The sequence below is a fragment of the Symsagittifera roscoffensis genome, chromosome 5 (genome assembly GCF_963678635.1).
Source record: "Symsagittifera roscoffensis chromosome 5, txSymRosc1.1, whole genome shotgun sequence".
Taxonomy (NCBI): Eukaryota; Metazoa; Xenacoelomorpha; order Acoela; family Convolutidae; genus Symsagittifera; species Symsagittifera roscoffensis.
In genome coordinates, this window is record NC_087066.1 from 10,001,407 (window position 1) to 10,014,514 (window position 13,108).

Genomic DNA, 13,108 nt, shown 5'->3' on the forward strand with positions numbered 1-13,108 from the left:
ACAACGAGATACAGCTACTGATCACACATAATGAGCCATTAGACGTTGGGATCCAGGCGCCAGAAAAGTTAGACGAAAAAGTTTAAACTGAACAACCGTCAGTTTCAACAGTTTGCTCACAGCACAAAATAAAGACGAGTTTCAACAGATAATCGTCAAAATCCATATGTAACTATGCAAGGAAAAAACTGTCTAAGGAAAAAACATGGAACCAAACTCGTTGATTGATATATTTAACTGAGTTTTGAACACCATAAGCTAGAAAGTATATCACTTCTAATCATTGATGACAAAAGAGGCGGACTAGTTACTACATTCAACTATGACTACGTAAGACACTTTTGACATCGTCAAAGAGATTCCGAAAAGCCATTACGGTAACAAACAAATGATTTTGCAGACAAATGTGCTTGAGATATTCAAGCAACGATGACTGTAACCGACAGAAGAACACAGTTTCGAACTACTCAACCAGGGACCACCAATGAATCATTGGGTCATTTTTTGTGTTGTCTCTCTAACGAACTATTTCCTATAAGAACATGGGAACCTTGAAAAAATCCAGCATCAGGATGAAAATCTGCGTATTAGAACTAGCTTAAACACTTTAAGGAAACGCCCCGCCATGCGCTTGAACATCGTCAAAAAATCAGGAACAAATTCAGATCAATGTTTTGACGGGAAAAGAAATAATACGGCGGCAAAGACCGTACAGATAAATCTAGTCACAACAGAAAGAACAATTGCGAGTGCTGAGAAAAAGATTCTCAGATATGAAGATGCGAATACTTAAAATTATCGATCAAAGACAGATATCAACTGATAAAAAAAACAGCAGGGCTTCAACTTGAGAAAAAACCTTAAAATAAAGTAAGGACTGCTCTGGTTCTCGATGCCAAGATTTACAGAAGCACAGCTTTCTTTCTTATCAAATACTTGCAAAAAAACGTTTATCGAGAGCAAATTCTGGAAAAAATGTGGGTTGTAACTTCACAACAAAACAGCAACACTGCAGTCTCTTCGCTACAAAAAGATTTTTTAACGAAGAAAACAACTCTCATATAAAGCGTTTTCGATAAGTCAGTGAAACGACATTCAGTACGCAAATGAAGCATAGTAGGGAGAACAGACGACAAATGGATGCCTTGTGTTATAGAAGAACCTGGACCTCATGAGATTTCTTACAACAAGTCCGCAGACGGTCGCGGGATTTAATTTTCTGTTTGGAAATTAACTTTCATTTCTGCAAGACGTACAACAACTTCATCTTCTGCTCACTCCTTTTGCTTTCAACTGTGAGAACGCCCAGAAGGTAAAGTTTATGATTTTTTTTTTTCAGCTAGGACGAGATCTTCAAAACTAATCAAGCAGCGTCCAGCGGCTCGACGCGGTTTGTCGTTTTATACAACTCAATCATACAACTCATGTGAATGGGCGAAATTCCATGGGAGCTAATGATATTAAGCTTACTACAGAAATCTTATAAACGCGTGTCGAACAGCAGCTAAACAATTTGAAATCTGAAATGTCTTGTTGAGTTCTTGCTATCGAAGATAACCAAAGATTTTTTACTGCGCTTTTTTTTGTGTACACACTTCATATTGTTGACTAAGTATGACACGACCTAAGTAAAACACGAGCATAATTATTATATGCGTTTGCGGAGCACATCTAGTGAAAGCAGTAACAGCAGCCATCAGGTAACTAAAACCAGTATATGATGCCGAAATTTCTCGCTTAGACTGACTGGCAAAACAATTGCGTAGTTATGGAACATTCTCCTAAACGAATGTTTTATTGCTAACTGACTGGGCGAAAAACAGGAAATTGTAGCAGCCGTTAAATCAAATTTCCAGTTTTTTCATCTGGGAGAGTTTCGTTTTTAGCTCTATAAAGTCCTGATTCTTGGTGGATCTGCCATTCTTAAAAAAAGCTAATAGACAAGGCACAAACCAGTGGATAAGAAACGCGATGAAAACAACCCGATGGATTCTAGAGGATCAATTCAGTGATGACACGACAGAAAACAGAATTTTTGATCTCTTGACGAATATTTCAGTTTTCGACTTTTTCGAAGATTTACTCTAAATCAATTTGTTTGAAAACAGCAATGATACCTGTCAAGGCAATAGTACAGGGCTTGGTAGCGTTTTGAGGGTAGATAACGCTACACAGAAGAACCAAATTAGCTTAAAAATAATTTGGTACCCTAATTCGTCGTGTTGGAATATTAGGTTTATGGAAAGAAAAGCTAGCAATTCTCTCAAGGGCATTGGCACGGGGCAGGTATTGACCAATGGGCTGGTTTTTTTATGCGGTTACTGTTTATGCAACAGATTTGGATGCATGAAAATTAGCGGGTAAAAGTCACAGGTGATTTTGACCCTCAATGACTGATGCTGAACAAGAATTTCAAGATAATTTTTCAGTACTTTCACCAGCAACAACTTAACACCATGGTCATTATTCAGCCAAGAGAACCACGAAAGAAGCCGAGAAAAAAATTTTAAAAAGGAGTAGTGAAATTTCTGTACCGACACTTCTAATGAACAGTGGGGAAAACCTAACCAATTTTTTTTTGGTTTCTGACACTTCTGACACATGTTGAGGCCATTCTCAATTAAAAACCACTTACTACGCCAGATACTGACGTCAACAATGCTCTTGCTCTGACTCCAGGATGATGTTTCATCGGAAGTTGTTTGATAACAACGTGAAGTACAACACACGGCAAAACATGATTCAGCCAACAAAACGAACCTTTGAAAACCTAGTTTGACAAATCGGTAAACGTTGAAAAGAGGAAAGAGTTTGCAAAAGAAAGCTAACTGGATGTATCACTTAACTCAAGGTTTACACGTAGTTGTTTACATGAACAACTTCAACAAATTCGGCAAAGGTTCTTAAAATCTCCTATTAATATTTAAATCTGCAAGCATTGTTGCCAGAAAACGGTACCTGCGCAACTTTTGAACTCAAATAAGTTTGAAAAACTAAGACAGAAAACCATTTTCCTCAAAACTGAACCGTTCGACGTTCTTGCGTTTAGACGTAGACGTTGACAAATATAGAAAACATTATAATTTGATCATATATCTACGATTTAGGATTAAAGATGGATTTTAAACATCCTATTAAGAGGTACAAAGAAGACTGCTAAAAACACAACGCAGCCTATTTTTTTAGTCGCGTTTACCAGAAAAAATCGAAGACAATTGAGAAAAATTTTCTAAGTTTCTTCAACTTTTAGCTTTTCGACGGGCTTGTACTTCCAGGAATCAGAAAAGTCAAAGAATCATGTTTTTCAGGCTAAAAAACACTGCGAAGATCATTATTTCACTAAGCTATCTCTCTCTCTCTCTCTATCTCTTTCTGCTTTTTGAAAGCATTTGTCTTTGCTTCTTCCGACTTTCCCTCAACTTCAATCCCCGTCAGAAAATTAAACACTTCAGAAATGAACAATTCACTGCTAGAAGAGCTATAGTTTGTCCTCAGAAATGGGGGAAGATGGGCTATTATGAGAAAAATACAGCACCCGAGTCGAGATTTTTCACCTAATTGAAGCAAGATTTGAGCGGTTTGAGCGGTTTGAGCGGTTGTTTTAGACGATTGCGCTCAAAATCTTGCTTCAAAAAAAGGCGGATTGAAAAAGGTCGCTCACATTGTTTGTGGTCTAGACATTGAAAAATATCTTGCTTGAGTTGAAAACAGTTAAGCACTTTTTGTAAATTGTAGACAGTTTCAACTGCATCTTAGCGTCACACAGTACCTTCCAGGTCTTTTGATGGTTTTAGTCGGTTTGCTTTATAAAACCGCTCAAAAACCGCTTAAAACCCGCTCAAATCTTGCTTGACAAACCGTTCAAAACCACCGCAAGAAATGAGCGGTTCTTGAGCTGTTTTTTTTTCAAGCAAGATTTAAGCGGTTTGAGCGGTTTTTCCAAAAAACCGCCCAAAACGCTCAAAAACTGCTCAAATCTTACTGGAAAACCGCTCAAACCGATCATATCTTGAGCGGTGTTTGAGCGGTATCTCGACCCGGGCAGAAATTATTAGTAGTTTTTATGCATTGAGTTCTGCAGCAAAAACTTTCCCGCCTCCTTTTCATTGAAAGGTAAAGGGAAAACTACATATTGTAACCCCCAGAATTTGATCAAAAACCCCATGTTTAAAACTATTTTTTCGTGCTCTTGATGATGCAACCGTTTTGAAGTCAAGAGCTTTGAAAGTAAAAGTTTTGAAGTTTTCATGATGCAAACGTTCAAAATCAAAACTAAATATGCTTAGTTCAAGTGTCTGCTTGGAGTGGCAAGTTTTTACACAAGTTTACACAAACAAACTGAATTGAACAGTTCTTAACTATCTTCATATGTACTAGCCATTGAATCTTGCAGATTCTAATGTGTTTGGTAGAGTATTAAGCTACAAAAAAGCAACGATCATCGGAGCAGGAGCAGATTTAGGGGCCCGGGTCGAGATCCCGCTCAAAAACCGCTCAAGATATGAGCGGTTTGAGCGGTTTTTCAGCAAGATTTGAGCGGTTTCAGCGGTTTGGGCGGTTAGAGCGTTTTTTTTGGAAAAACCGAACCGCTCAAACCGCTCAAATCTTGCTTAAAAAACCGCTCAAAAACTGCTCATTTCTTGCGGTGATTTATGAACGGTTTCTCAAGCAAGATGTGAGCGGTTTTTAAGCGGTTTTTGAGCGGTCTTTTAAAGAAAACCGATTAAAACCAAAAAAAGCCTGGAAAGGTAATGTGACCCCCGGGTTGACCTCCATAAACCGAAAATGCTTATTTTAAATTTCCCCACACCGAAAAAGCTTATCATACAATTGCCTGCATCAAATGTATGGAAAAATGCTAATCATACAATTTTCATACAATTTCAAAAACCATTGAAAAAAGATTCAATCTAGTTTCTCCGGCTATTTGAACCAAATACAACAGTCTGGTGATGAAAAATAACTACGTTTATTTTTTTTATAAAAAAAATGGTTATCATACAATTTCCATATATGGAAATTGTATGATAACCATTTTTTCATGAAAGGCAAGATTTTCAGAAATTGTTCAAATGTTGTTCATAAACAAATTTAAATTATTTAAGAGTGCTTTTGCTCAGATTAAAGGACATTGCTCATCAAAGCGAAAATTTAATTTGAAGCTAAAAAAATGCTTATCGTACAAATTTCTCATATGAAAAATGCTTGTCTTACAATTTCCATTTATGATAAAATGCTTATCTTACAAATTCCATTTATGAAAAAATTGTTTTTACTACAATTTCCATATATGAAAAATGTTTATCCTACATTTTCCATATATGAAAAAATGTTTATTCTATAATTTCTATATATGAAAAAACGCTTATCCTAGAGTTTTTTTTTACAATTTTCTGAGTCTATGAAACTAAAAAAATTGTAGGACAAGCATTTTTCCATATATGGAAATTGTTGGATAAGCATTTTTGGTCAACCCACGCTAAGATGCAGTTGAAATACTATCTACAATTTAAAAAAGTGCTTAACCGTTCTCAAATCAAGCAATATTTTTTTCGATGTCTTGACCAAAAACAATAAGCGACTTTTTTCAAATGCTCGAGCAAAATAACCACTGGAAATTATGTAAGATGAGAGCGGTTTGAGCGGTTTTTTTTAGACAATTACGCTCAAAATCTTGTTTCAAAATGAGCGGTTTGAGCGGTTTTTGAACGGTTTATCTAATAAAACCGCTCAAAAACCGCGCAAGATTTGAACGGTTTCTCAAGCAAAATGTGAGCGGTTTTTAAGCGGTTTTTGAGCGGTCTTATAAAGAAAACCGATTAAAACCAAAAAAAAAGCCTGGAAAGGTAATGTGACCCCCGGGTTGACCTCCATAAACCGAAAATGCTTATTTTAAATTTCCCCACACCGAAAAAGCTTATCATACAATTGCCTGCATCAAATGTATGGAAAAATGCTAATCATACAATTTTCATACAATTTCAAAAACCATTGAAAAAAGATTCAATCTAGTTTCTCCGGCTATTTGAACCAAATACAACAGTCTGGTGATGAAAAATAACTACGTTTATTTTTTTTATATAAAAAAAATGGTTATCATACAATTTCCATATATGGAAATTGTATGATAACCATTTTTTCATGAAAGGCAAGATTTTCAGAAATTGTTCAAATTTGTTCATAAACAAATTTAAATTATTTAAGAGTGCTTTTGCTCAGATTAAAGGACATTGCTCATCAAAGCGAAAATTTAATTTGAAGCTAAAAAAATGCTTATCGTACAATTTCCATATATAAAAAATGCTTGTCTTACAATTTCCATTTATGATAAAATGCTTATCTTACAAATTCCATTTATGAAAAAATTGTTTATACTTCAATTTCCATATATGAAAAATGTTTATCCTACAATTTCCATATATGAAAAAATGTTTATTCTACAATTTCTATTTATGAAAAAAACGCTTATCCTAGAGTTTTTTTTACAATTTTCTGAGTCTATGAAACTAAAAAAATTGTAGGACAAGCATTTTTCCATATATGGAAATTGTTGGATAAGCATTTTTGGTCAACCCACGCTAAGATGCAGTTGAAATACTATCTACAATTTACAAAAGTGCTTAACCGTTCTCAAATCAAGCAATATTTTTTTCGATGTCTTGACCAAAAACAATAAGCGACTTTTTTCAAATGCTCGAGCAAAATAACCACTGGAAATTATGTAAGATGAGAGCGGTTTGAGCGGTTTTTTTTAGACAATTATGCTCAAAATCTTGCTTCAAAATGAGCGGTTTGAGCGGTTTTTGAATGGTTTATCTAATAAAACCGCTCAAAAACCGCGCAAGATTTGAACGGTTTGAGCGGTTTTTTTTAGACAATTACGCTCAAAATCTTGCTTCAAAATGAGCGGTTTGAGCGGTTTTTGAACGGTTTATCTAAAAAAACCGCTTAAAAACCGCGCAAGATTTGAGCGGTTTGAGCGGTTTTTTTTAGACAATTACGCTCAAAATCTTGCTTCAAAATGAGCGGTTTGAGCGGTTTTTGAACGGTTTATCTAAAAAAAACCGCTCAAAAACCGCGCAAGATTGGAACGGTGTTGAGCGGTTTATCTAAAAAAACCGCTCAACAACCGCGCAGGATTTGAGCGGTTTTTGAGCGTTTTTTTTAGATAAACCATTCAAAAACCGCTCAAACCGCTCATTTTGAAGCAAGATTTTGAGCGTAATTGTCTAAAAAACCGCTCAAACCGCTTAAATCTTGCTTCAAATTAGGTGAAAAATCTCGACTCGGGGGGGACGCCCTCTTCTCTCATAGATTTGACACCCTCACATCCCGAATGGTCCTCCTCCCTTTGGTGTTGTTTTCTGACATTCATTTTGGGCCAACCAACCCTAAAATTGTTCTAAAGGCGCATTCGGCGCCATGGTATGCTAACTTTGAAGGGGAGCGCGCGCAAAATTTTGAAAATCCGCTCCTCCAACTCGAAAAAATGCTAGATCCGCTTTTGCATCAGATCGAACTTTAGAATTTTTCATATTCTCATTTCGAATTTTGAAGAAGTGACGGACTATTTGAGCTCGGGGTGGTTTTATCTCCAGACAATTTTAGACTTTTCATTAAGTCAGTTTTTTACTTTATTTTATATCATCTGAAAGCTATTATTACCCAGAGACCAATCCGGCTCAGTTATCGTTCCACATTAAATAGAATCCTACTAGCAGTCTACTCAATACCTTACTGCTATTTTGTTTTTCAAAGCGAGGGGAAAAATTATTTTAAAAAATAATTAAAAAACTACAACATAATTAATAATTAAAATTGTTTTTTTTTTGAAAATTTCATCAATTTTTTTTAAAAGCGCTACTACTCTATAGACGATAAAGGCCAGTCGAAATAATCGGGGCGTTTCCCCACGAACAGTTTTGTTTCATATGCTCACCAATGGCGGCCATTTGGTTTTCGAAGGAGAGGTCTCCACTGATACCGAAACTGTAAACTAAACAAGACTGCGTTCCACCAATCAGTCCCTCTAAGTCATCCTCACACACAAATTTGTGGCCATCCCAAGCACTAGCACCAGCTTTATGTCCACCTGTAATACAGTGCTGGTTTGATTATCCGGGTAAGGTGAAAAATTAAGGTGAAAAATTTAGGTGAAAATTTAAGGTGAAAAATTTAGGTGAAAACTGACGAAGACAAAACTTGCTCACAATCTTAGCAGAAGAAAAATCGTGCAAAATAGTGCGGTCAGAAGAGAAAATTCAGTCCCAAATATTTAACATAAAAACGGATTGTTTCAATTTTTTTTTAACCACAAGTTACGCGAAAGATACATAGTCAATTAGTGACAAAATTTTATCAAAATGAGCGTCTTATGTATCCCAGCAAAAGCTATCATGGACAAAATACACAAAATTTTGTGCAAAAGGTTTGGGAACTGTTTTTAAATAAAAAAAATGATGTTTTATATGGTTGGAATGACATGATGTGGGTATCAAATAAAAATAAATAATAGTTTATGCAAGTTTTTGCGGAATTTTCGATTGAATAAAAAACCAAAATAATGAACCAATTCTGGGGTAAACTCCGGGCTCAAAATTCGCAAAAAACTACTGCAAATTAAAAGAGAAACGCATTTTAAGCTTCAAATTTTATGAACTGTGTGGTGCACTGTGATACTTTAAATCAGCATTACAAAAAGCACATGTACTCTAAAAAGGCCTTAACTTTCCAGGTTGACCTTTGACATGAAAGTTTTACACGCTCCTTGAATTTAGCTCTAAAAAGTTTTTTAGTTAGGACAGTTTATACATGAGGGAAAATAACAGCATACGAGCTGTGTAGTTGATCGCGAGATACGATGTTGTGCCCATTGTTAAGATATACTTTTTTTTGCTATATATCTGGCGTGTCTAATGTTACCTTGCTCTCAAAGCAACGAGCATAGGTCCTCAGACAACCGGCTGTTCCTCAGTTGACAAAAAATGCTCATCATATAATTTCAAACTAAAGAAAAAATGCTTATCATACAAAATAATGATATGAAAAAAATGCTCATCATCAAAAAACTCCAATCATCAGACATTCAAACACCAGACAAAACTACCTATTGCTAGATGCGTAGTGAAAAAATGAGTTTTACGTAAACCATAGCAAAAAAAAAGATTTTTTTGTACATGATTGAGAGGACTCTATTTCAAAAAATTCAAAGGTTGAAAGTCTGCCATCACATAATATTTCAATATAATCTTTTGTTTTTTCATCAAATTGATTGCGTGGATTATGCTATATGCCAAAATTTTTTAAGTTTTGCAGGCAAAATATTATTTTCGGAAAACAGTTTTTTTCATCTTAAAACTAGTTTAGCGACAAAAAAGAAAATTTAAAAACTTTTCCTCAGTATTGGATTTTTACTAGTATGATAACCGTTTCTGCGGCAAAAAATAAATTTCTGATGACCAGAATATTCTCATTCAATTGAAAACCGATGTAAGCTCATTTAAACTTAACTAAAAACCCTTTTGGAAAAACTTTTGTGTATAATCTAAGTGGGAAAGTAATTATCATGCAATTTGAATAGCAAAGAATTGTATGATAAACTCTCTCCGTCGAAGTTTTCCTTGTAATTGTATGACAAGTATTTTTGTTCCGATTATTGAAAATCACGAGGAAGTTTGTAAACGGTTTGGTTATAGTTTTTTTCTCCACCAAAATCAGGTACCAAAAACGTCATTGGATTGCATTGTGTTATTTATCTCATTGAATCATTATCAATCGTTATTTGAAGACTTTAAAAATTGTAGATAATATATTTTCTGTGTCGAGAAAGTTTGTTTGCAGTTTTTGATTTTTGGTCCAATTTTGAGCAAATAAAGCAAGCGAGCAGGCTATTTACAGATCGATAAGCATTAAAACGTTATTTTTGCTAAGTTTTTGTTTCAAAACTTGCAACGCTTCTTTTGGAAAAGAAATTCAAATGAATGTCAGAAAAAAAACTTTTTAAAATCCGTGTCGATTGAGAGGCTGAGACAAAACTACGTCAACTCGCTCCCCCATTAAAAACCACATTTTCTCATAGAAAAATTAATAACAACTTTTAGAAAAAAATTACGCTTCGAATCTTTTTTTTTCTAAATTCTTTTTGGATAAACAGATGAAGACGCTCCTTATATTGAATACTGAGACCGCATAATTTCTCGATTAAATGCCAGAAATTGGGAGATTTGTAAGACCTACGGAGTTGTCATATCGTCATAAAAATAAATTTTTTCAGTTTCCAGATACAAAAACTGTCAGGGACAGCGGAAAGCTTATTAATAATTAGCAATTAAACACAAATCATCAGGTCAAAATGGTATAAACTGCGCTTACTTTCGGCTCGAGCGGCAAAATGAGTTTTTTTAGCTATCCGAGCATTTGGATATGTAAAACTGCACTCTGTCATAACCCATTTGCACTTTATGACATTACCCTAACTGAAATTTTTATATTGCATTAACTCTGTATTGAACCTGGTAGCATCTAAACATTCGTTCCAAGGAAGCAGTGGCGTTTACTGTAAATTTTTCTGGGAGAGAGAAGGGGGCGGTTATGGAAATTTTGTTGACCTTTTTTTCTGTTTTGGTCGATTTGTTGACAATCTCAGTTCTCCCAAAACGCTACAAAGCCCTTATTTTTTCCGAAAAAATCAGCGTGGCACGCGAATTTTTGAAACGAGTTCAGATATTAAAACATTTTTAACAACCCGAATTGAGGATCTGTCGTCAACCTCCTCTGCACAATTTTGTGGGAAGATACTTTATTTTAACTTTCTATAAAACTCTGTTGTCTCTTGAAAATACCGGCACTCAATATGAAAAACTATTTCTGTGGTTGAATTAGTATTTTGTTGAAAAACTCACCCAAGCGTAGCCTTGATTTGCATGCGGACTGAACTGGTTTAGTGATGAGTCGGAGATACTCGGCTTTGTTTTTGACATCCATGTGAATAATCTGATCAACCAGTTGTTTATCCTCCTTGCAAATCAGTTCTCGTAAAGAGTATGTAGATTTTGTTGGTTCGGTCTAAGCACAATCATTAAATATTTTTTTGTTTCAAAAACGTCTCTGGTAAAAAAAAGAATACAAAAGAATATTCCCGGGTCGAGATCCCAGACTCATGTCCAGACTGTGTGGGTCGCGCCGCATCCGGATTTATACCCAAATTGAATAGTCACGCCCAGAGTTTCAGTATGGAAAATTTGGATAACGTTGCGACGTGGGTCAAGATGGTCTGGACACATCAAAATTTGAAAGTCTGGACATGGGTAGCAAAAATTGCAAAAAATTGATTTACCGCTTTTGCCAGATTTACCGTTTTTTGTTTTTCATCATCTGTCAGTCCAGTCACAGGATCAGGGCTGAGTAGACTTTGCCTTCCGAAGCTTTCTGTCTAAACAAATCAAGGTTAATTGCCGTACAAGTAAAACAGAACATAATGAGTTTAAGTCCGGGGTGGCTTTCATAGAATATTTTCGGACAAGGTACACCTTCTGTTTTCGTGCAACTTTTTAGTCTATAACCAGTCCTAATCTTACTCTTATATATCCTAGTCTCAATGGATCTAGCGTATACTGGTTTTATAGCGAGGCTTAGAATCAAGAACCGTTCTGAGGAGGAGCAACTGTTTGCTAAGTTAAATTTATTCTGTTCTGGTTGAAATTATAAATAGTTTCAGCCGTAAGATTATTGTATCTTTTAGTCATGGATCTTATTTGGTTAGTTCTAAGTATTTTACAGAGATAGTTATCATAAAATAGAATATGTTAAAAACTTGTTTTGAACTGGTTACAATAAATAAGAGAGAACTTTTCTGGAAAGTTTTCAAGATTGTGCCAAAGTGATAAGAACTTCCAGCTTTGATTAATAGCGTCATGCACCAAGGTGTCATCAATACAAATTTTACTCAATAGGGATATCATTTTGCTCTTAAACTGAATAATTTACTGTTGTTTTAACAATCTTAAAAGTACAAATTTTACTCATAATTCCTTCGTTTCGAACAGAAAGAGCTGCTAGAAAACGGCAACTACAGATAGATTCGATTTGAGTTTAATACGAGCCTTTTGAAATCAAATAGAATACTTAAAAACAAAACCCGGATCAAATCAGGTACCGAGATTTTGCTACTTTTCGGGTTTTTGCAAATATGCAGATGAACTATGATGTCTGCAGCAAACAATTGTACAACAAAACAATATCGTGAGCAAACAATGTGTTTTTTTCGATGTTTGTTTTGCGTTTACCGCGTGCTTTGTTTAAACTCAACCAGTTGGAATCATTCCAATGTCATCTTCATTGAAACTGAAATTATCTAAAGCTTTGATGCTACTGGTTCAAAATACAACAAAATTCCCTCCTCCGCTTAGGATTTGATAGTTATACGCTTTTTAAGTGGTCGAATATGGCAATAACACATAGCTTGATTTGAAGTTTTTTAGCTCCAAGTTTCTTACCTTGAAATATTCAAGGAAAATCAGTGATTTTCGATGCAACACTGAATACACGATGCGTTTTATACAGTACTGAATTTGCTTGGAAATTTTATCGTTTTGTGCGGTAACGTTACTCACGCTCGGCTATCTAACTGGGATTATCATGTCAATTAGTTTCAACATTCTTTTCGCAAAGCTAAACGTTAAAATCTAATTTTTCCGAAAGTAACGGAAAAAATATGTGCTCGGGGTGGTTTTGTTTTCAAACAAACTCGACTTTTTAACTAGCCTTTTTTGACAAAACTTTTTCTTATCATTCAAAAGTTATTGTTGTCTTGAGCTTAAATTTGAAAAAATATTTCACCTGTGATCATTTTTTGTGAAGTTATGGGGGTTTAAAGATTGCCATTTTGGCCAATTTTGGACAATTAACGCGCGATATATTTCGCGCTATTAACGCATTAGCGCAGAGTTAATCCGTCTTAGAAATCGTTCCATATTGGTTGAAGGAAGCTTGTTTGCTATAATTGAATTTGTTACTAGGAGCAAAATCTATCACTTTGTTCTTTATATGGCGTATGGCGGGATGATTTTCGCAAAAATCTCAAATGAAGAAAATTTTTTAAATTTATTTT

At 35.0% G+C, this 13,108-nt stretch overlaps 2 protein-coding genes across 3 annotated transcripts in view; one reads left to right on the forward strand and one right to left on the reverse strand.

Moving 5' to 3' along the window:
• Nucleotides 1-13,108, forward strand: part of LOC134845699 (cleavage and polyadenylation specificity factor subunit 4-like) — a 373,809-nt gene that overhangs the window by 22,257 nt on the left and 338,444 nt on the right. The window lies entirely within an intron of this gene.
• Nucleotides 1-13,108, reverse strand: part of LOC134845744 (uncharacterized) — a 33,124-nt gene that overhangs the window by 12,602 nt on the left and 7,414 nt on the right. For both annotated transcript variants that reach the window (XM_063862806.1, XM_063862805.1), the window contains exons 3-5: nt 11,354-11,431; nt 10,902-11,064; nt 7,940-8,092 (exon numbers count right to left, since the gene is read on the reverse strand). In XM_063862806.1, the coding sequence (XP_063718876.1) occupies nt 7,940-8,092; nt 10,902-11,064; nt 11,354-11,431 (394 nt within the window). The remainder of the gene's footprint in view (nt 1-7,939; nt 8,093-10,901; nt 11,065-11,353; nt 11,432-13,108) is intronic.